Raw genomic sequence first — 21,861 nt, 5'->3', positions numbered from 1 at the left:
TCTTTATCTTCTTACATTGTTTTAGTTTTGACAGTTGGGCTGTTGAAGAAAGAAGGTTAGTGCGTCTTTAGTTTCAAAAATAAAAGAAGTGAAATGAGCTTGACTTGGTGCCTGGGTCTAAATCATTATAGACTGCCTGGCTTTATGGCTGAGGTTTTACTGTGAAGACAAAAGTCATTACTGTCTGCCGTAGCCTCAGATTCAAGCCATATGTTTGGCTGATGAGATGTCTACATCTATTCTTGTGACTGTCAGCAGATCAGACTGATTTGTCCCCCCCCCCCCCTCCCCCTGAGTATGAAACATATTCACAGTGATAATAAGAATGGGCAACAGCATATCTCCTTTTTCTTTGTTCTTCATCTTAACACCAAGGGCTGGCATGTAATTTACAACGCAATACTGGTACATGGTACTAGCATTAGCATTAAGCACTATAATAAAAGATTGTGATATTTTTAAACAAATACAACAACAACATATAATAATGAGTTAAATCAAAATAATTAGTACATAATGACCAAATACGTCATTCATGAGATTTTATTTGAAAATGATTTTATTGAGCTGGAACATTCAATGGCGGACGCTATTCATCTGCATGTCCTGTCCACGCTGCAGTAACACAGGCCTGGGCATGCTTCGAACTAATGGTGTGCGCTTGAAGGAGAGAAAAATTGGAGCGGGAGATAAGGCGACGCTCCAACTTTTTAAAAATCCGCTCTGCACTCCATCCAAAATCCTCCTGCCCGGTCATGCTGCGCTCCGCTCACATGCTCTGATTCCCACTAGACATTCCTATTTTTTCATGTTATTTCAATTGGAACTGAAGTAATATTATCACCTACTTTTAGAGACCGCATACACAGAAATTGCACTAATCAAATTACAGTACTAACATTGTCCGAACCAAAAATTCATGCTCCCAGAGAACACTTATGTAGGTCGACACTTGTGTTGTTGTGATGTACCAAAAGCTTTCAGTATAAGTTACATTTAGTATAAGTTCCCGGAATTAAAAGCTACATTTACCTAGTGACACTCTGTGTTGTTTGTAATGCAATATGGGACCGATGACTGGTGACATTATTCAAATATCTATGTTACACTGGAACTGCAACGGAGCAGCAAGATACTAGTACTAGTATTACAGTAACGCTTCCACCATACTAGTAACGCTGTGTCTGTGAATCATATCAGTTGTCTTTGCCTCGGTGACAGCAAAACTTTACACACACACTCCAGTCCAGTTCAGCGGGCTACTACAGCTTTTGGCTATAAACACGTTTGTGACTGGGTGCTAACTTTAGTCAAGCTTACACAACATTGCTAAGCAAAGGAATCACTGTTTCTGAAATACCTTACAGTTTGACCTTTTGGTTTTCATATGTACCTTCATGGCACTCTATCAAGTAAATCCACATACACACACACAATACAGCAGCAACGCACAAACACACCGGCGAGGATCACAGAGCAGAGGAGGCCTTCATGTAACAACAAAGCCAGCTGAGCTTCTGTTGCATTATAAAGTTCTACAAAAAACAACATGAAAAAACAGCTTTACCACATCCAACCTACTACTGTCGTTATTTAACTGACGCTACGTTCAACAAGTAGCATGCTTTGGTCATGCGTTATTACCAGGAGGAAATCACAATGGTGGTCAGCGAGGTCGATTCGGCAGGTATTCCGTGGGCGAGGATGGTCAGTTAACTGGAGGTGGTTTCTATGGCACATGAACCCCCTAGGACGTCATATCCACTGTCAAATCTGACTAGCTTGTTGTTACACACGTTTTCTGATGGATGGAGCAGGAGTAATAGAAACAGGATGGGCTTTTCTCATACCTTGGGGGTCTCTAGACACACTGGGGACACATGTATATGTTGAAAGCCTTTCAAGTTACTTCGCAGTAACCCAGTATCAATGTAGTTTCATTTTACATTAGTCTGAAGAGTGTTTCTGAGTCTGCTTCCCGAGGGACCTGTTTAGTTCAATCTGTTTTGTCCTGCAGGCCAACCTGAACGACTCTCATAACCAGATGGTGGTCCACTGGGCTGGAGAGAAGAGCAACGTCATTGTCGCCTTGGCTCGAGACAGCGCAGGAGCCACCGGGCCCAAAACCAGCTCTGTAAGTACACCTGAACACATCCATGAATAAGACATATAGCAAAACTAAAACTAGTGCATCCATGGCCTTTTAGAGTCTGTTATAACATATAACATATGTATATCATCTTACCCCCTTTCTTCTGTTAAATCTTAGTCACTAATTTGCTTCAATAAGTTAGCAGTGCATTAGCTTTCAGAGCTTGCCTGAAAAATTCAAAGTGAGGAGGCAGAAACTTTCCATATCCATCTGTTTTTAAGGCCAATACCAATATTGAGACCTTTAGATTGAAACAGTTATCTTTTCCTGCTTAAAGGTTCCATAAATAGTACCTAGTATTGATCAGTAAATTAGGTAATCATATGTAATCATCCATCATATAAGAGATGGACAACATCAACTGGACAATATCTGATTTAAAATTTTGGGTCTATGAAAGCATGTTTGATAGAGCGTAAGGCTGGCTACACACTGGCTGCGTTGCGTGAGCGTGTCAGCTGCGTGGCGTGTCCGTTTATATTTCGGCTCCCATGTTAACAGGTCAGAGCTTACACACTGCCTGCGTGACACGCATATAATCAACCGAAAACGCGTGCATGCTAGAAATGGAACCGACGCCTATTTTTCACGCGACACGCAAGCGTGTTGGAAGCGTTTCCAGGCAAAATATAATACGAAAAGATGTTTATGTGTCATTTTGACACAAATACATATTAATAAATGACATGTTGATGTTTGAAAGTGTCTAGGTTTTGATATAAATGCAGATATAAAAAAAAGAATTGATTTTCAAATATTGCACCTGTCAATACAGAACGAAATATTCTGTAGCCTATTTAGCCGTCAATACTGCCGACGTTGTCTTTGCTGTAATCAAATCAGTATATGTTTATGTTTAACATGGTATTTCATTTTATCAATGGGAAACATACATGTGTACAGACAAGGCTAGCAGCAGCGCCGCGTCAAACACGTTTCTGGTGTGTAAAGACATAGAAAAATCCATGCAGCTGACACGCAACAGAAACGCCACGCTCACACCACGCAGCCAGTGTGTAGCCGGCCTAACTGTACAGACACTGGCATAAAAAAGAGCATATTAAGCAGACAACAGCCAAGATTTATTTTTTGTTGATTTTCTAACTCAATTTTCTAAACTACAGCTGAGAAAATGTGCAGGTGACATTAGAGTAAGCGAAATCCCCCGTTGCCAGCTTACGTTTTTATTTGCTAAGCTTGTCACGACACTGTTAATTATGTAATTAAAACATAGGCGTAGGCAAATTGAAAATTTGCACAATTTCAAATCACAATTTTGATGTAAAAACGACAAACTGTTTAGCCCTTATCTACATACTGTAATCCGGGGCCATGTTTTTTGTACAGCTATCACAGACCACAAGGTGTAGTCGTTGATTACTCCCTCTTCTCCTTTTTGTCTCCAGGTCTATGTGTCCTATGACTACGGGACCACTTTCACACTCGTCTCAGACAAGTTCCAGCTTTCAGGGCTCAAGGCCAAGGACGGCAGCAAGCAGATCATCTCCCAGTTCTACCACAGCCCTGCCGACAACAGGAGGGTAAGTCACGGCTTACTCGTGGGCATTAAGGAATGCGCTGCAGAAGGTGAAGTTAAGAAAATGAGGTGAAACGTACAGCAGAGGAGTATCTGTAGACAAGAATGGAATAATGTCAACTGCATGCATAATAAACACATCTAACACCAGGTACAGTAAGTGGGGTTGAGGGTCTTCGAAACACACTTTTTCCATTGTACAGCGATGAAAGCCATTGTGCTCTTGGGTACGGTTTATGATTAAAGATTGTGACTTTTATAATACTTCGTCTTCAGTCTGTTCCTCAACACAGATACGGTACATCTTGGAGAGCTACCAAATTCAGATATATATGGAGTTGTATAAGGTCCTGGCTTTGGTTTTCCTTTGACCATACCCTCTGAACTTCACACCCTGCATCTTTTTAAAAGAATTGAAGTTGGCACAGTTTAATTAAACTCCTATGATGGTCTAGAGACATTCAAGGTTGATCAAAAGGAATGGAAGCATTCTCTCCTAAAAGTAGCGTTCTAAAGGCTGGGGTATGTTTAAAACAAATTAGTTTGGGGGCGGCCTCTAGCTCACCCAGTTAGAGCGTTCGCCCCATGTTGGCTGAGTCCTGCAGCGGCCGGGGTTCGAATCCGACCTGCGGCCCTTTGCTGCGTGTCTTCCCCCATCTCTCTCCCCCCTTTCATGTCTATCCACTGTCACTTAATAAAGGGAAAAGCCCCAAAAAATAATTCTTAAAAAAAACAAAAAAAAAAACAAAAACTAGTTTGCATAGCATGTTGTCCAACAAGTCTAAAGGCAAAAGTATTTATAGCTGTAAATTGCCCCGCATGAAGGCAGGGCTAAAAGCCAGCTATCATAAAGACAGCATAATTGTTCAAATGTGGATGACTTTTGGTCAGTCTTTTCTTAAATGCATTTATTGTTTTGCACTCATTTGTACACGTGAAAAGTGACTAAATCAGTTTGACGATCCATTACGCACTTCCTTTGAAGCATACTGAGATCATACCTAAGCGAGACATACAACTGTTATTTACTTAAATGAAGCAAAGGTAGGTACCATTTATTCTTTAAAGTATCATTTCAGTATAAGACTGAATGGCCCACATGGTTCAGTTGCAGTTTCTCATCCTTGGAAGAAGGATTAAAGCTAATCTTGAAGAAAAAGGCCTTATTCCTTCCAATGTACATCAAAGGCCAATCTTCATTTAAAAAAAACTACTTTTAGAATATTAAATAATGTAAATGTAGGTTTAGTCAGCTCCCAGCACAGAATTTTGACAAAGTGCTAATAATAGATCTTCTTAATTGAGAAAAGTGAACATTTTCATGTAATAAAACTGAAAAAATATTCAGTGGAGAGTTTTTCAGTAATACTTTCTGGATAAGATGCTACTAAATCCTCCTAGTGGATATTACATTTTTAAGGGAGCGTCTTTATTTCTTCTTAGTGTGTCTTGTGATTCTGCCTGTCATCAGTGTAGCCATACAGTTCCCTCCTTACACAGGATTGAGTGGTTATTGGGAATACAGTGACAAAGCACATCAAAGCAAGCTGAGAATTGTGGGATTAGCACAGTACCATTACATAATCAAGAGTGCTGGGGAATACATGTGTTGATGGTGCACTTCATATGTAGGACTCATGCATTTCTGAAGTAGAATTTATCAAAATAAGCCAAGACATCATATTTCTGTTTCAAATAATTTCTTATGTCTTAGGCCTATGTTGCCCCATAGGCCTAAGACATAAGAAATTATTTAGGTCTAAGTCACTGGGAATTATTTTGTAATTATAATGTATTTATAAGACATTTTTAAACTATAGTTATGGTGGGGCAGCTCGGTTGGAAACTTGGACGTAGTCATATTTTCAAATCTCCAGTTAGCTTTTAGCACTGACTTAATGTAGGGCCCTATGGAATCTCTCTTATAGCTTTTTTAAATTCACAATTTCGCGATTCTGTCCATGATTCTGTTTTCACAGAAACGATTGATCTTTACATTAATGCTGCCATCTGTCTGTGACTGGCCCCAGCCGGGCCCTCGTCTGACAAAAAAGACTCTTGCCTCTGGGCAAAACAATTTTTCTTGGGGGAACCCTGTGCCTTGATTGTGCTAACGTGTGTATCTTCTTCTTCTTCAGTACCTTTTTGTGGACTCCACCAACAACTACCTGTGGAACACCTTTGACTTCTGTAAGGGCGTCCAGGGTTTCTCTCTGCCCTTCAAACCCACAGATCTGCTGCTCCACAGCAGAAGATCCAACCTGGTGCTCGGCTACGACGGCTCTCACCCAAACAAACAGGTAGAGACTCCAGCTGCAGCGGCGCCAGCTTGATCTTCATGGGGTGTAGTCTGATCATTGTTTTATGATGCAATCTCATGTGGGACATGTCAAGAATCACACAGGCATATTCAACATCAAACCATTTGAAATCGATTTATGTGACTGCTTGAAATGTGTGAAAAGCTGTGCTGTCTTCCTGTTTTTCAGCCACTTCTTGTAGATAGAAAAGCTCCTCTTCCAATTTCTATAACAAAATCTTAGGGGAGAAGCTATATATTTTTTTATAGATACAAATAATCCTACTACTAATGTAACTAGAATAACTATAAACATACATAAATGATATGTGAGTATGGTGGAAAACGCTTTGTTCAAAATTCCTTCACAGTAGGAAATGCTTCAGTTGAGAATTTGTTGTACCTCTTGAGCTGCTATCAAATGTTCAGTAGGTGTGTAATATAGTATTTGATGTAAACACGAGAAGAAATCATTGGTTGCTGTTTGCATGGAAGCTTTTTTTGGTTTCCTTGTCTTGAGCACAATAGCGTCAAACGGCTCTCCAGTGTTCTCCTTCTGACATGTGTAAGAGCCAAAACGAAGAAATGAGCTTGACCTACATTTTACAGTGCACCATCCCCCTTTTCTTCCTCTTCTTCTCCTTCTCCCCCCTCCTCCTCCTCCCCTTACACCGTCTCTCTCTCCTCCTGTAGCTGTGGAAATCAGACGACTTTGGGGAGACATGGGTGTTGATCCAAGAGCATGTGAAGACCTACTTTTGGTAAGACAACCGCTATCTCAGCTCACGGCAAGTACAGTACAGTACAGTATGCAATGAAGAGTGTGCTGCACTCTATGCGGCCTTCAATGATACAGTATAAGGAGGAATGAGTAAATGCAACCTTCCAGTAAATACCAGTTCAGTCCGTATCACTACACCAATATGTCTCTAGTCAGCTTTTAATCACTCGAGAAGACAAAAAATGAATTAATCAAAAATATAGGGGTGATTCTGACATACACACTAGGATGTACTGGGACAAAATCATCAGTGATACAACCTTGAAAGTACATACCAATTATTTTCTCTGCCAGGCGGAGATCTGCACTCTACTGAGTGCACTTTTCTGGTTTGCTTTATTTTTCGTAGATGGAACATAGATTAATGTAGTGGCAGCAGTGTTTTGATCATATTTACAGTGGTGATAGACTGTGTTTGTCTTTTGGGAAGGGCAAGTGAATGGGTTCATTATTTGAGTTACTGAACAGGACCAGACCTGATGGCTGAAGTGGTTCATGTTTACTTTCACTTTATCAGTTTCTTTCTGTATGTGTGTGGGTGGGGGGTTTATGAGCTGTTAACAGTGGCACTACTACTTTTTCTCATGGCATTGAAAATGGAAGGATCAATAAATGATCATGTGTGTAAATTATCTGAATCTTTGCGTGGCTCATGGTCTGCAGCCTCAAATATATATATAGATATATATTTTATGCTCACTGTCCCAAGCACAAAACCAACCCTGGATTGTTAAAGCAGCGAACTAAACATCAGTAGAGACACTTTCTTCTAGACGGCCAAAAAGTGAATACATCTCATTCATTTATCAAATGTGTTTTTTGTAAAGGGGAAACATTACGCCACAGTATAAAACAAATGCTGGTCGCTTTACCAAAATACATGGCTTAGATTTTAGACCTGGCTTCAAATCTTATTTATAATCTTATTTCTGTTTTAGTATCAGAAGAACATAGAGGGAAAATGTTAAATAGCTGAAACTGTTGTAACTAAGGCAGAACATACTACAGTATGTTCATGTAGGATTCCGTCGCTCAAAGTAAGAAGCCGATTGAAAAAATATGTTTTCAGGTCCTCTAAAGTATTTTTTGCTTTATCAACCATGCAGGTGGCCTTCACAGTTAACTGGATTAAAACGAAGTTGTGTTTTTTACAAGACATGATTCATTCCTCCAGTTCATCTCTGCAGTCCTTGAGCGGCAGCGCAGAAGTTGGGTAGAAACAAACTTGCTTAGCTTCGGCAGCAGTGGAGATCAAAGGTGATCCAGATTATCATGGAGCATAGTCAGAACCCAGCCCCTCCTCTGTGTGCTGTTTATATTTCATTGGTGCATTACTATGAGAATAAATGTCAAAGCCTAACATCAATCGGTGATCCCCTACTTTGAAGCTCTGGAGTGATAGATCCTCACCATCTCACACCTCGTTAGCAGAAGTAGTGACAGCCAGTCGTGTGGTTGGTTTTATGTATGAACATTTCGAGACAATGCAAAACCCAGCAAACTCAAATTACTAGGGATGTCCTGATCAAGCTTTTTCAGCCCCCATCCCAATCTGAGTCCTTTAAAGTGCACATATTGTGCTTTTTGGCTTTTTCCCTTTCCTTTATTGTGTCATATATCTTTTTTGTGCACGTTATAGGTTTACAAAGTGAAAAAGCCCAAAGTCCACCCCAAAGGGAGTTACTATCTCCAACAGAAAACACTGTTCACAAACTGCTCCAAACAGCTCTATTGTAGTCCAGCCTTTACTTCCCTGACAAACGTGCGCCACTTTGTAACACACGTTATAATGCTCACCTAGCTGCTAGCGTGGCACACCCTCATACTCTGCTTCTGACTGGCTAGTAGTCCTTACCTAGGTACTGCGCATGTGCGACTCCCAACAAAGATGGAAAAGAAGAGTGATGCTTCACTCTGTAGCTAAAACAGAGAGCTCAACACACAGGGTGAAAAGAGGAGCTGCAGCAATGTGCAGTACAACAAAAATATGGTGTTTATTTTGAAAATTAAACCATGTAAACCTATCCTGGTACAACCCTCTAAATACAATTATGAACATAATGCGAACACTTTAAATACTGAGTATCTGCCAATATTGATCTGATGCATATTTCTTCATAAACTAAAGCAGCTATAAGGATTTTTTAACTGGTTAAGATACACTCTCAATTTAATACTGATGCCTCTATATATATATTTAATATATATATGCCTCTATCAAACTAGACAGTCAGCGAGAAGACTGGCTATCTTAATATAGTTATTCTTAATGCCTGTCCACGGGTTCGATCCCCTGCAAAATCAAATTAAACTATTTACAGCACGCAGACCGGAAGAGCCTATGTTTACATTTTCCCAGGCAAAGATTTGCAGCGAGTAGTGCATTAGTCAGTTAAAAGGAAGCAGAGCATTTTATTTTTGACGTTCTATTTTGTGGTTATACTGTAGCTGATACTGGGGATGGAGAGAATGTGAGATTTGAAATAACTCAAAACTTATCCTGAGTTCGTTCTTGTTACTTGTTAGGATTGGTGTATTAACCGTTTGTCTTGTGAATCATTTACTTTGCACTTTATTTTACAAGAGAAAAGGTTGTTCCTGCTGTGAATCCAAATAGTTGATTTATATTCTGCTTTAACTTAGTTTGACAAAAGCTAATTAATAGCTTCGGTGTAGAAGTAGCCTTTTGTAACTGCACTGTTGCTAACAACCAATGGAATCACTGATTGCATATCCCTTTTCCATGCTGAATGCTTCAGCAGTCTGTGTCTGTTATTTTAAATTGAAATGAAAGCAGTCGGCATACAAGGCAGTGCTTAAGCCTTGGGAAAAAAAAGGGCTGAGGGAAAATGAGGAAACAGCACTGAACAACACCACCAGACCAATCTGATGTCTGCTAGCTGATAAATAAGTATTCAGATGAATAAATGTCTCCCAACTCCTCCTGTCTGCGTGGGTGTTAGATGGAAGCAACAGATCACATGTAGCTGGGTTGCCCCCTCTCCTTGGTAAAGCTAAATTACTTTTTTTTTTTTGTCTGTGAACAAGATTCTGACAGTGATAGCAAGATAACACAACACCCACTCACACCCCTCACTTAGACCATGTCCGCTGGTGATGATTGAAAAATTGCATGTGCGAACATAGTAAACAGATTCAAATGTCCGGAATGAGTTTGCAGTTACATTTCAATTACTTATTATCATTTGAAAATGGTAAAGCAGCTGAAATCAGGTGGTGTAATCCTGAAAAAAATCGTCCTCTTCCTGTCAAACAATTTCTGTTCTGTTAGCTTAGAGAAAATGAGTGAAAACCAAGTCATCTTTGGCCATGTCCATCATGTGTTCAAGCATGCACCCTGCCTAACACCGCGTCAACCAAAAGATGAGGTAGATAAATGCCTTAAACCCAGGGACCTCATGTTGGCATGCGCATTTAAAGCGAGGCAATGTAACCTTTTTTTGTAAACAACATACAAAACATACAATTCGCAACATGAACAGCCCACTCCTGGATTGACGGCACCCCTTCATTCCTCCATCCTCCTTAAAATAATCTGTCTGGCTGTCATTAAACTAGTCTGGACCCAGCTTCTTATGTGCTTATCCGTCCCTTTTAGGATTGACCCATCTCCCAGAACAAATAAGCTTGGGCTGAATGGAACCTGGGTCTCTGCAGTCCGACATAGGTTATCATGTATCCCGGTCCAAAATTCCTGGACCTTATCACAGGACCATAAGACATGAAGTAATTGGCCGTCCTCTATGGCAATGTAACTTTTTAAAGAAGAAATAGCATATTCTTTCTGTAACATATGGACAGATACATTGATGATGGTTAAATCAGAACAGATCATACCTCACCAGGAGTCAGGCAAATTTGACCTCTGATTGAAGTGTATTTGTATTTGTTTGCCCCACACAGCAGATGTAACAAAGTTAGCTTTAGCTAGGTTGCACACGCAGACAGTTTGTGTTGATGTCAAAACTCACCAGGAACATAAATTCTTCCCTTTTATTTTCCTCTTTTCATTTTTGTTAAGTCTTTGTGCGTTTATGAATTGAAATCATAAAGCTTTGGGATTAGCCCAGATTTTTTGGTCAAATTGAAACTTTGCGCCACTCAGAGCCATTTGGCGTCCACTCGTGTCTTCGACTTATAGAGCAGTAACATCCTCTCTCTTCAAGTGTTCCTTATCATCTACCAAGTACTCTTACTGCAGCTCAGCCATAATCCCTTAGCAGAATTTTTTGTTTTGTTGTCCTAGATTAATAGATTTCCTAAAAAATTAACTATTGATGGCATTAAGATGTCAGCCAGATCCAATAAAGTCTGTTAAAGCTATACTACTGTGGTACACAACACTGAGGATCTGAGGACAAAGGCAGCGCAAGTAAAGATTGATCTTAAACCCCCCCCCCCCCCCCCCTCTGTGGCTCCATCCAATTTGGGTCTAATCCTGTTTGTTCTGGCTTTAGCAAGGGGCACTGCTGTTGTGCTGCAGATCAGTCTTAGGCGTTGAAAGCATGACTCTCGGCCTGCTGCTGGATGCGTTTAAAACCAACCCAATGTGATGGGCTCAGTCCCCCACCCAACTCCTAATCCTCTGATCTCCCTGCTAGGAAACAAACTGAGTAAAATCCTCTGTGCATACAATGACAAGTACAATCTCTTTTTCCATATGGATTACAGACAAAGATACAAATCCTGTAGATAGAGTGATTTTAAATGCACAAAAAAGATAAAAAAGATGGGGCAGAGTCGTAACGTAAGGTTAACAAAAAAACACATGATATTGGAATGACTAAATGTCACTATTCAAGAAAGAAAAAGAGCAAATATGCCTTTGTAAGTCCACATAGACATAGACTAGGCTTTTTTGTTTAGTAAAACAGACCAATTGACATGTTGACTAAAAGGGCTGTTGCTTTTTATTCAAAACCTTGAATTACTGTACAAATTGTGGGGAAACAAATCAGTCTGTAATGTTCTAATCAAATTCCACAGTTTATGTGTAACGGGTCGAGTCTTGTCACTTTGATCTGTTGTATGCCCTGTTGCGTGATAAGTAAACTAGGCTGTTGTTGTAATTCTTGTTAACCAAATTTGGAGAAATCAAGCAAGCCATAATGAATGGATAATTGTGTCCGTTCAGAGAAGTGTGGACCGTTTTGGATTCAATACCATAGATATTGTTAATTAAATTGTCCATGAAGGTTAGGCTTTGCTGACGTCTTAACTGCGTTACTGTGGTTTTAGCTTGTGACGTTACCTTGCCAGTCCAGTGAGGCAAAGGAGGCACCGCAAATACAACCAAACAACAATTCTTAATTCTACAGTGTAGTTTAGGATTGGGCTATGTGGGTTGCGTTGCATAAACAGAATTACTTTTTTGTTAAATCAAACTCTAACAGTGTCAGCCTTATTGGCTTAATAAAAATATGGATGTTTAATTAAATAAATAATTGGGTCTGGGTCACCTCATTTATGATGGCTTGTTTCGTTACATATTTTTGTTTCATTGCATATAAGAAGCCATGTAAGTTTGGCCTGAAATAGTCACGTTAATGAAAAACTTGGCGGTTGACAGTTCACTCTAAAAAGGGGGGTAGTTTCCTTCAGAAACATTTAAGGGAAACTCCTAATTGAATGACAAACAGAACTGGCAGAAAAGGGGGGTTGGGTCTAGGAAGTGTTTAATGGAAGTGACGGAGACAGACTGCGAATAGCCCTCCATGCAGTCTCAGTCCAGACAGTGTCCATCAGTTGAACAGGGACCTTTGAAAGAATGCCACAGAGGCAGAGCCGAGCCGAGACACTGCTCTCTCTGTTTAGCTCTTAAGACCCTGGAGGAAAACACACTGATTTGGAAGGCAGACGATAAGACCCAGTGAACCTCCTTCATTCATTCTGGCTGACTCTCCGTGCCACGGTTTCGGAACACACTTGTGGCCACAAATATTTTGAACATGCTGATAGGCTCTATTTTGTACTGCCATTTATTATTGTTTTTATTTATTTTGCCACTGTTTATACCACCAAATTACAAGGATTCTTTGTGAAATTGAAAAGCCTCAGAAACAGCAAAGTGAAAGCCAGAATAGTTCAGTTATTTTAGGTGGTGAATTAAGCACATGTTTTTCAGACTGACAGCTCAGAAGATGTTAAAAGTGTAAAGTTCTCCACGCTAAAATGATAGCTTAAATCAGAATGGAGCAGAACAGAGTGGGACTTTTTTTTACCCTAGCGGGCAATTAAACTGAAACTGGCACTGCATTAGAAATACACAGCCGACTGCGTTGGTAGGAGTGTGAGGGAGATGTAAACAGTAGCGACACACTGTTGAAGTTACAAAGTAATCTACCAAGAACAGTAACAGAATTTTAAGTTCTGTGATTAGATGTTTCCTGCCAAAATGCCCCTTGGGAGTCATAGTTAACGTTTACCTTAAAGTGTTTAATATACACAGGATTGTACCTTCAACTTTTTATCAAAGAACCAGATTTTTTCGAACAGAGTTGTTCATCTTTTTGTACTCAACCGAGAGAGTTTGATGCTGATCCAAGCTGTAGAAGTGCTTCACCTGTCGGTCAGCTAACATTGTCTGTCTACTTTAAAATACTGTGTTTCGAAAAAAGTTATAGGATTTTGATATAAGTTTGCAAGAAAACTAAAATGGTTTGGCATCCATGAAGACTATGTATGTTATTTCAGGAAGATTCTGCTAACAAAATAGTTCTCGTGTTCTCCCATCTTCATCCTTCCTCACATGCCCTTTCTTTATCTACCCCTCAAAACTTCCTTCCCTCCAATCCACTCTCTGTCACCCCTGTTGCTTTCCTCCCACTCGCTTCTCCCTCATCACAGGGGTGTGGAGCCCTACGACCCCCCCACCAGAGTGCTGGTCCAGAGACACGAGCCCCAGGGTGTCTCCACTATACTCAGCAGCACCGACTTTTTCCAGAGTGAACAGAACCGCACAGTGATCCTGGAGCAGGTCGACAGCTTCCAGCTCCGGGACAAGTACCTGTTCGCCACCACCACACGGGTAAGAGAGCTGGGGGAGGGGCAGCTGAACACTCAACGGTCTGGTTAATGATCTTCATTTATTAAACTTGGCAGGGTAGGGTGTCTTGCCATTGTGTTATCTTTGAGCTCAAACCATGCTTTTTTTCTAGCACATTACACTTGTGTAGCCTAATGGTGGTGATCTTTATTTAAGGTTAAAATTGAGCTGAAACAATTAGAGCATTAATTGACTAGTCAATAGACAGAATATCACTTTCAAATGCTCGCGTTTTGTTCTCCTTCAAGTTTTGTATCATTGTAAATGGAGTACCTTTGGCTTTTTGGACTGTTGTACGCTTCATTTGGGGATTTAGGAGCATAGTAAAAGGCATTAAGTCCTAGACCGTGAGCCTAAAAGGAATAGTCATATATTTTGGGAAATACATTATTTGTTGTCATTGAGATGAAAGCGAGAAAGCGAATAAGAGGGTGATTTTATTTTTTTTAACAACATAAGACATGCTGTTTGAATCCAACTAACTTCTCAGGAATCCTGTACATTTAAGTCTTAAAATTAACTGCAGGAATTATATACCTCCTGAATACTGATGAAAGGAGCTTGGTCCAGTGTGGCCTTTTCTACTTTTCTACGGCATTGTAAGCTAGAAAGTAATGACTGTGAGATTTGGAGAAAATAAAAAAGAAAGGGTGTTGTTTTTTTCATTTACTTTGTTAAGTCAACCCTAATTACCCTGGTAGTTTTTTTGTTGTTGTCTGTAGTTTCCCCCCCAAAAAATAGCATTCCCCACTTTGTTTAAACTGTACCAGACACCAATAGACAGAAATGAATTCTAACAACTCTCTGTAGCCAGTTCCTACTGTGCATCGCATTCATTTTTAAAAGCCTACATTGTAATACAGCATAGTAAAGCAATGTAGTGAGCAGCCAGTTTCCCACCTCAGCATAATGTGCTGAGTACAACAGACGTTAGATCAATATTTGGCTGTCGGTAATGTGAAGCGCTGTATGTTTGTCAGTGTTAGTCTCCAGTGTTTGTGTCGGAGAAGCTTCAGTTGGGCAGCAGACAAACAGGCAGCGGAACAGATGGTGAAAATGATTTGGATCTCATCTCGTCCCTTAGTTTCACAGGCTGCCGCGGACAGATTTTGCTTTCCTCCGCGTCACATATCGGCGTGGGCTGCCGGCAGCCTGTAGCTACAGTGTTTCAGAAACTGTTAGTTGTAAAGAGAGGTCGGCTGTCAAGGATTTCTGTGATCTGATAAGTGATATCTAACTAAGTAAATGCTGCTGTGCTTAAATCTCACTTCTTTGATTAAGTGGCTATTTGCATACTGGTTACATGTTTTAACGTCCGGAATTTTAGTTTTACTCATCTGCTTCAGCTGAAGATTGATATTTCTCTACAAAATGATTTTCGGTTATTGCTAAATATACAATGATTTGAATGACTGAACGTACTAGAACCTGTTTGCTATCTGCTCTGCTGTTTGCAAATAACATAAGACAAATAACAACAAAGAAAGTTATCTAACTATATACTCTGTAAATGTGTTTCCATCTGTTAGTGCAGTTGCGTGACGCATATGGTGCAATCTACTATGTACACAGCAGGCAGGCAGTGTTTAGTGCTGGGCTAATGACTTAGTAGAAATATACAGCAGCCTTAATAAGTGACGTGGTCAAAACTAACGAGTACACCTCATTTCCAATTACTATTGTGGTCCAATAAGACACAGAGGTTAACCTCAAAGTGTTGAGAGGCCAGCAGCTGCTAAGTGTGGTGTGTGGTTTTGTTTACTGCTCACAATGTGAAGCAAGATGTTGGGAAAAGAGGCATGTTAGGGATTTGAGCCAGACACAATGGCTTCCTCTTTGGGCCCTTTATTATCTCCCATTTACACAATGTATTAGCATTTATTTTGTGAGTTAACCAAACTCAACCAAAGATGGTTTGTTAGAGTTGGAAACTGTTTTGATATTTAAAAAGTTGGTAAGGATTGTGACTTTTTCTTGTTCAAAAAGACCAACAGGGGGATGAGCCAATAAGATAGCGTTAGCTTTTTAGCCTTGTGCTTTGCTATAGCAGTCGAGTACTGACCGACAGAATTGTTTTAGTGAGAATCCCTCAGTTACACTAAATTACTAATTTCAGGGTCCTTTTGACCACCACTGTGCTACGAAATACAGACTTTAAATGGCCTGCTTGGCTGTAATTTATATCTTAATCACCTTAATTGAGATCTCTGGAGTATTCAAAGCTGAGCAGCAACTTGTCCTGTCAGTCTGTGAAATGATAGTCTGGATCGGCGACAGTTCATTTCGGCAATGTGTGTTGCAGTTGTCTAACTCTGTTCTCTACGGGAAACAACAACAAACTTCGGGCTAGCAAGCTACACGCTGAAAATGGCAAGTTTTGAAGAAAATTTGGATCATGCAACAAGGCAGGCCTGCTTGGTTCTTTTGGGTAAAGACTGTAAAGATTTACAAATAATATGTTTACGGCATTTACTATGTAACTGGGACATTTTAGGACTGATTGGCAGGGATCGCTATGGACAAAATACACACGGCGATACACTGGTAAAAGCAAATTACGTTTAACCATGTATTCAGCTAATTTAAATAGCTCACGTTACTGTATTGTGTGAGCAGTTAACTTCATTTAAAATTGTCTGGGGCGTTTTCTTTTGCGGGGTGCAAATGTTCCACCTTAACAAGTTCCTTCCCGAGACTATATTGCAGAGCTACCGTCTCCGTGACTGGAGCTTAGTGCCACCCAAAACAATAGTGATTGGATTAAAGAAATGCAAACAACCCAGAGCGTTTTTTTTTCTCCTATCCTGTAATGTATTTGTGGAAGGGCCAGACCTTACCCTGCAGCGCTGTGGAGATAGGTCTGGCAATGTGAGACTAGTAAAATTATAATGTTAGCTCAGCACCCAAAGGGGAGGCTGGGATATATTGACTGAAAGTTGTTCCAGATATCTTCAGCTTCAACTGTCAGACGTGACTTACCAGCTGTTTGTCATCATTACCATAAGTACAACTACAAAGCAGTCACCACTAAATGTTCTCAGATAAATGCAAGTTTGCACTATCAGATGTAGCTGCTGTGGGTTTTAAGTGACTATCAGATGCAGGAAGTTGTAAAGTTGTGCTTAAGCAACAACTATTTCAAAACAGGATGTTGTTGTACAGTAAGTACAATTTTTTATACAGCTTTGGAGGCTGATATCAGCACTAGTTTTTTGGTGCTTCTTTCAGTTATGATGCAGTCAAAAGTTAGTTTTGAGGGATGCGAGCATCATCAAAACTGTGTACACACTGTGAGACAGACATTCAGTTTATAGTTTGACCAAATAATCTGAACTCAAAGTTCACTTGCTATGTTTTTCTCATATCAAATCCAAAAGTGTATGTAGATTGGAGAACAAAACCTTTTCAAATTAGTCTGTGACGTAATACTGATTCATCTGGGGCTTGCTGACATGGAAAAGACAGAGAGGCTTTGAGCACAAGAGGGCAAAATAATACTGCCAACACTTGGCCTGTTTGTTTAGGGTTTTCTTTCTTTAGTGTTTCCTCAGATACACTCGTTTCTAGACCAGTTCATCAGTGCTGCATGTGTTTAAGGAAGTCAGGGGGGAACACTAAACATTACTGATATCCAGAGAAGCTCAGAGTGTTTAATGTTGCAGCTCAGAGACATAAAAATGAGAGATGGTTATTGATGAGTGCATGCATACTGTTTTTTTAAGTGGTACTGCTCTGTATTTTGACAGATTTTACCATCAACATGGAAAAATGTATGGTGAGTTGAGACTGTCACAGTTTCCTGTTATGATATATTTTCCTTCTGACTGATTGTCTTTTTCAGTAATTTTCTCTGTATTGTACCAAAATCTGCTAGCTGCCGATGTGTACATTAGCATAATTCTCAACAAAAAAATAAGAACAAGAGGTTTTCGTTAAAACAGTATTGTAACTCTTACTGAGAAATCAAAAAAAATGTTAAGGTCCCGTCAGACAGAAGCAAAATGTGTCGTTCTAAATATTTAGCATTCTAATCTAATCATCTAATCTTATTGTTTGGAAACCCAATGTAAGACCAATTCATTGTTATCCACAAACTATTAACAACACATCAAAGAGCGACATTATTGCAATGCATGACATGTTGCTTCATTAAAATGAACAAGCAGTTTATTTTGAGTCTATCCCACATACACTGTCCTGCTGAACTCAGTGAAGAACCAAATGTGTATTAATCCACAGCTGAAAATAGCCCCCAACAAATGCACTGTTTTGTTGAAGAAATGTTTGCTAAAAACGACAATGCCCAGCTGTTTTTGGAAATTAGACCCGTTTATTATGTCTTCAGTAGGAATGTGTGGGTTTGGGTCTCAGTTCCTTAGATGGACTCGGTAAGTCAGAAAGTATTGAGAGATGGACTAACATAGCTTCCGTCCAGACCTCGGAATCACGGCCTTTATTTATCATTTGTTCAGCAATTCAAATTGCTCCGATTCAGAACTCCGGGGTTGGAAAGCCAGTTGACCAATCAGAGCTATGTTGTCAGGATTAAGAGAAGCTAGCTAGCTATATCCAAGAGAAAAAGTAACTGAAAAATGAGAGTTGAGGTGATTGACACAGCTGTACAGGTTGTTGTAAGTAGACTTGAAGAAATAATGTTGTGTTGAATGAAAGCAAAATGGCAATTTAGTGCGACTAAATGAAAACAAATGGAATTGTAGGGTTTGGTCATTTCATGGAATTTGTTGACAGTAATATATATTGCCTGCCTTGTCCTTTTAAAATACATACAGATAGCTTTTCAATGATAAACAACAGGGTTTGCTTGCTGACCTCCCACCTCTCTAAGCTCTGAATATGACGTCCAGAGCTGAACAGAGCTGATGAGACTAGTCTGACGGACCAGTGCAGCCATCAGCATAGCCACTCTCCCTGGCTCTTTGATAGAAATGGTTGTGTAAAGAGGGGAATGGAAAAGATACACGCTGACCTGTCACAAAGCATTATGAATGAATGAATGAATGAATGCCTTTATTGTCATTGCATTTACGTACAATGAGATTGTAGTCTATTAAGGTGCATCATTATAAAACATACAGTATATATGTAAAACTAAAACTCATCTTGTGACACATTCATTACACACACACACACACACACACACACACACACACACACACACACACACACACACACACACACACACACACACACACACGTACCGAATACATCTCACCCATCATTCATACCAAACCCTCTCTCGTCTTTCCTACAAACACATCCTAACCATAACACAAAAGCATAAGAACACAACTTGCCCACTCTCACACTAAGTGGATAATAAATATTCTAATGTGATAAAGTGCTGAGTAACTGTGCAAATCGCATCATTAAAAAAGTTTAAGAAGTTTAGCTTCATAATTTAAGACCGTTATTGCTTTGGGAAAGAAGCTATTCCTAAATCTACTAGTCCTTGTTTTTAGACATCTGTAACGTCTCCCTGAGGGCAAGAGTTCAAACAGTGGGTGACCAGGGTGAGAACAGTCTTTTGGTGGCTTTTGAGAGCAGTCTTAAGTTGGCAATTTCCTCTAGTGAGGGAAGAGAACAACCAACGATCTTCTGTGCTGTGTTGATCACTCTCTGTATTTGTTTTTGTCTGCTACAGAGCATCCAGCGTAACACACAGCCACACAGTACACCAGGATGCTCTCTATGGAGGAACGGTTTTAGTGGTGCAACAGAAACCTCAGATTGGACAGATAGTCTAGCTAGCTGTCTGGATTTACCCTGCAGAGATCTGAGGAGCAGTTAACCATAGTCCTCATAAATTGACCGGAGTTTAAAATGCCGTCAGGCCTAAATGAGGGACATCCGGCGGAATTTCCGGTGGCACCTGAACAATCCCGGAAATGAAACATCGTTGATATAGACTAGCCTCTTACTGCTTGCAAGTAGCTACTGCTAGCAGGGCTATCTTTATTTTCTACCATGCTCATTAGCTAGTCTCAGTTACTTTCTCTCCTCTTCTGTCTTTGGCTTGCACTAATAGGATTAGAATAATGGAATATCACAAGTGCTTTTGGCAGTGCCAAGCTGCTTAAGCTAATTAAAGAGCCAGAAATGGAGAGTTTTATCTAACAATAGGGATCCTGAGGAATATATTGCTAATCAGACCTAAAAGACCGCAGCCTTTGGTCCCATCGAGGAGCCCCGGGGAAGATAACTGGCTTAGTAGATGTACTGGGGGAGTCGATAAGGCCCATTCCCTCTCTTCACAGTTATTTATTAGCCATATTCCTTCTCATTTAGATCACAGATTATCTGCAAAGAAAGTCTGGGACAGACAGAGAAGAAAACAGGAAGTGGAGATTGGAGGAGGAATGATTCCTCCTATTAAGGCACAGCATACTTTCTAGTGGCTTCTGAAGCTCTTGCTTACTTGCAGTTCCTTAAACAAATCAGTTTAGTGAATACCTCAGACTGTTCCTGGCAATCCTGGCACTGTCCTCTTCTGTGTTTTGGTATTTTACAGGAAATTCCCAGAAGAGATATGCTGTTGTTTAGAGCTACATGTTACCACATTGACAGTTGCTATTGCTGCTATTCTATTGCTACTCAATAGAGAAAATAGTCTGATTATTTATTTTCTCATTCTAAACCAGCCAGCAGGTAGGGCAGTATCATTTTCCCACAAGTCCCACTTTTGCAACCTCCTGTTTTACAGTTTCAGTTTGAGTAACTCATTAAAAACTCTGTAAACAGTGGAATAATCAGTTATATAGCAGTTGATATAGCAAATGTGTTAGCAAACAGTTCTTTTTTATTTATACATCCAGCAGATGACAGAACAACATCTGCATTGATTTGAAGTATCCTGCCCCCATCTTCATTTTGTTTTTATATCAATAAAACCCATTAAGTTCATTTTCACAACAAAACTCAAAGATACTCCACAGATATTCAGGGAAAGCTCATCATGTCCCTGAATAACGCCTCTTGAATCTAAATGTAGTTCAGCCCCAGACTTGAAATTATACCTGAGCCACAAAAACAGATGTATACACAGTTGAGTTAGACAGGGTAGAGGAGAAACCATGCACTAGACTTCAGGAGGGACGAAAGCATCTCAGCTGCTGTTTCACAAGACTGGGCTGGAGTGTTGATGCAGTACAGGTAGGGGACTGTTTTCATCCATTTATCTTTTTTAAAGAATCCCACATGCACGACAGAAACACTTGACATAATGCATTTACATAAGCACCTGAGAGTCTCAGTGCCAGATGTACTAACGCTTTTGCGCCCGCTTCAGGCGTATTTGTTTCGCAACGTGTGCGTAAAAGCTTGGCGAGGTATGTACAAACAGGCCGCACTGAGGTAAAAGTGCAGACTGCCTGTCGCGGGGACTGAAAATGGGAAATTACGCTTTTCCATGTCATGCATATGCATTCATGTGAGGGTGAAGGGGAAAGTGGGAGTTTCCCATAAAGAGATGGGAGGGGAAGCATAAAGTGCGCCTAATTATGTATTCTGCGGTATGTACAAAAAACGCCTGTGAAAGCGCGCCTCTATTTTGCAGTGAAAATTGTCCGCCTCTTAAAAGCAGGTGTAAACCAGCCGCAAGCGGGTTTCCTCGCATATGCCTCCGGGTGAAATGGCAGCAGTAATCCGAGCAAGACGAAGACATAGGCCAAGGAGACGAGCTGAAAAGATTTTTGCCACAAGGATCACACTTTTTCAGTTGAGTGAACACCAAATCATTAAGCGTTCCAGATTAAGCAGCCATGCAATATTACAGTTACTGGAAGAAATCAAAGATGACACGGAAATATCCGACTCAGCGTTCACATTCCATTCCAGCAGTTGTTAAACTCATCGAGCATTACAAATATTGGTCAGATCAATAATGATCAGGATCATTTCAAATAGTCATAGCATCAGCAGTGGGAATATTGCTGTATGCACTCAGCCGTATCATAGCACCAGTACTTTGCTACAGCGCACTAGTCAATACATACATTTCCCCACCACT

At 40.2% G+C, this 21,861-nt stretch overlaps 1 protein-coding gene across 2 annotated transcripts in view; it reads left to right on the top strand.

Moving 5' to 3' along the window:
• sorl1 (sortilin-related receptor, L(DLR class) A repeats containing) overlaps nt 1-21,861 on the top strand; it is an 85,863-nt gene that overhangs the window by 23,277 nt on the left and 40,725 nt on the right. For both annotated transcript variants that reach the window (XM_031283589.2, XM_031283588.2), the window contains exons 2-6: nt 2,018-2,134; nt 3,559-3,693; nt 5,828-5,989; nt 6,682-6,749; nt 13,637-13,817. In XM_031283589.2, coding sequence (XP_031139449.1) covers nt 2,018-2,134; nt 3,559-3,693; nt 5,828-5,989; nt 6,682-6,749; nt 13,637-13,817 — 663 coding nt within the window. The remainder of the gene's footprint in view (nt 1-2,017; nt 2,135-3,558; nt 3,694-5,827; nt 5,990-6,681; nt 6,750-13,636; nt 13,818-21,861) is intronic.

Source organism: Sander lucioperca, chromosome 5 (genome assembly GCF_008315115.2).
Source record: "Sander lucioperca isolate FBNREF2018 chromosome 5, SLUC_FBN_1.2, whole genome shotgun sequence".
Classification (NCBI taxonomy): Eukaryota; Metazoa; Chordata; class Actinopteri; order Perciformes; family Percidae; genus Sander; species Sander lucioperca.
Note: the sequence above shows the minus strand (reverse complement) of the source record. Positions and strands in the feature narration are given on the sequence as shown.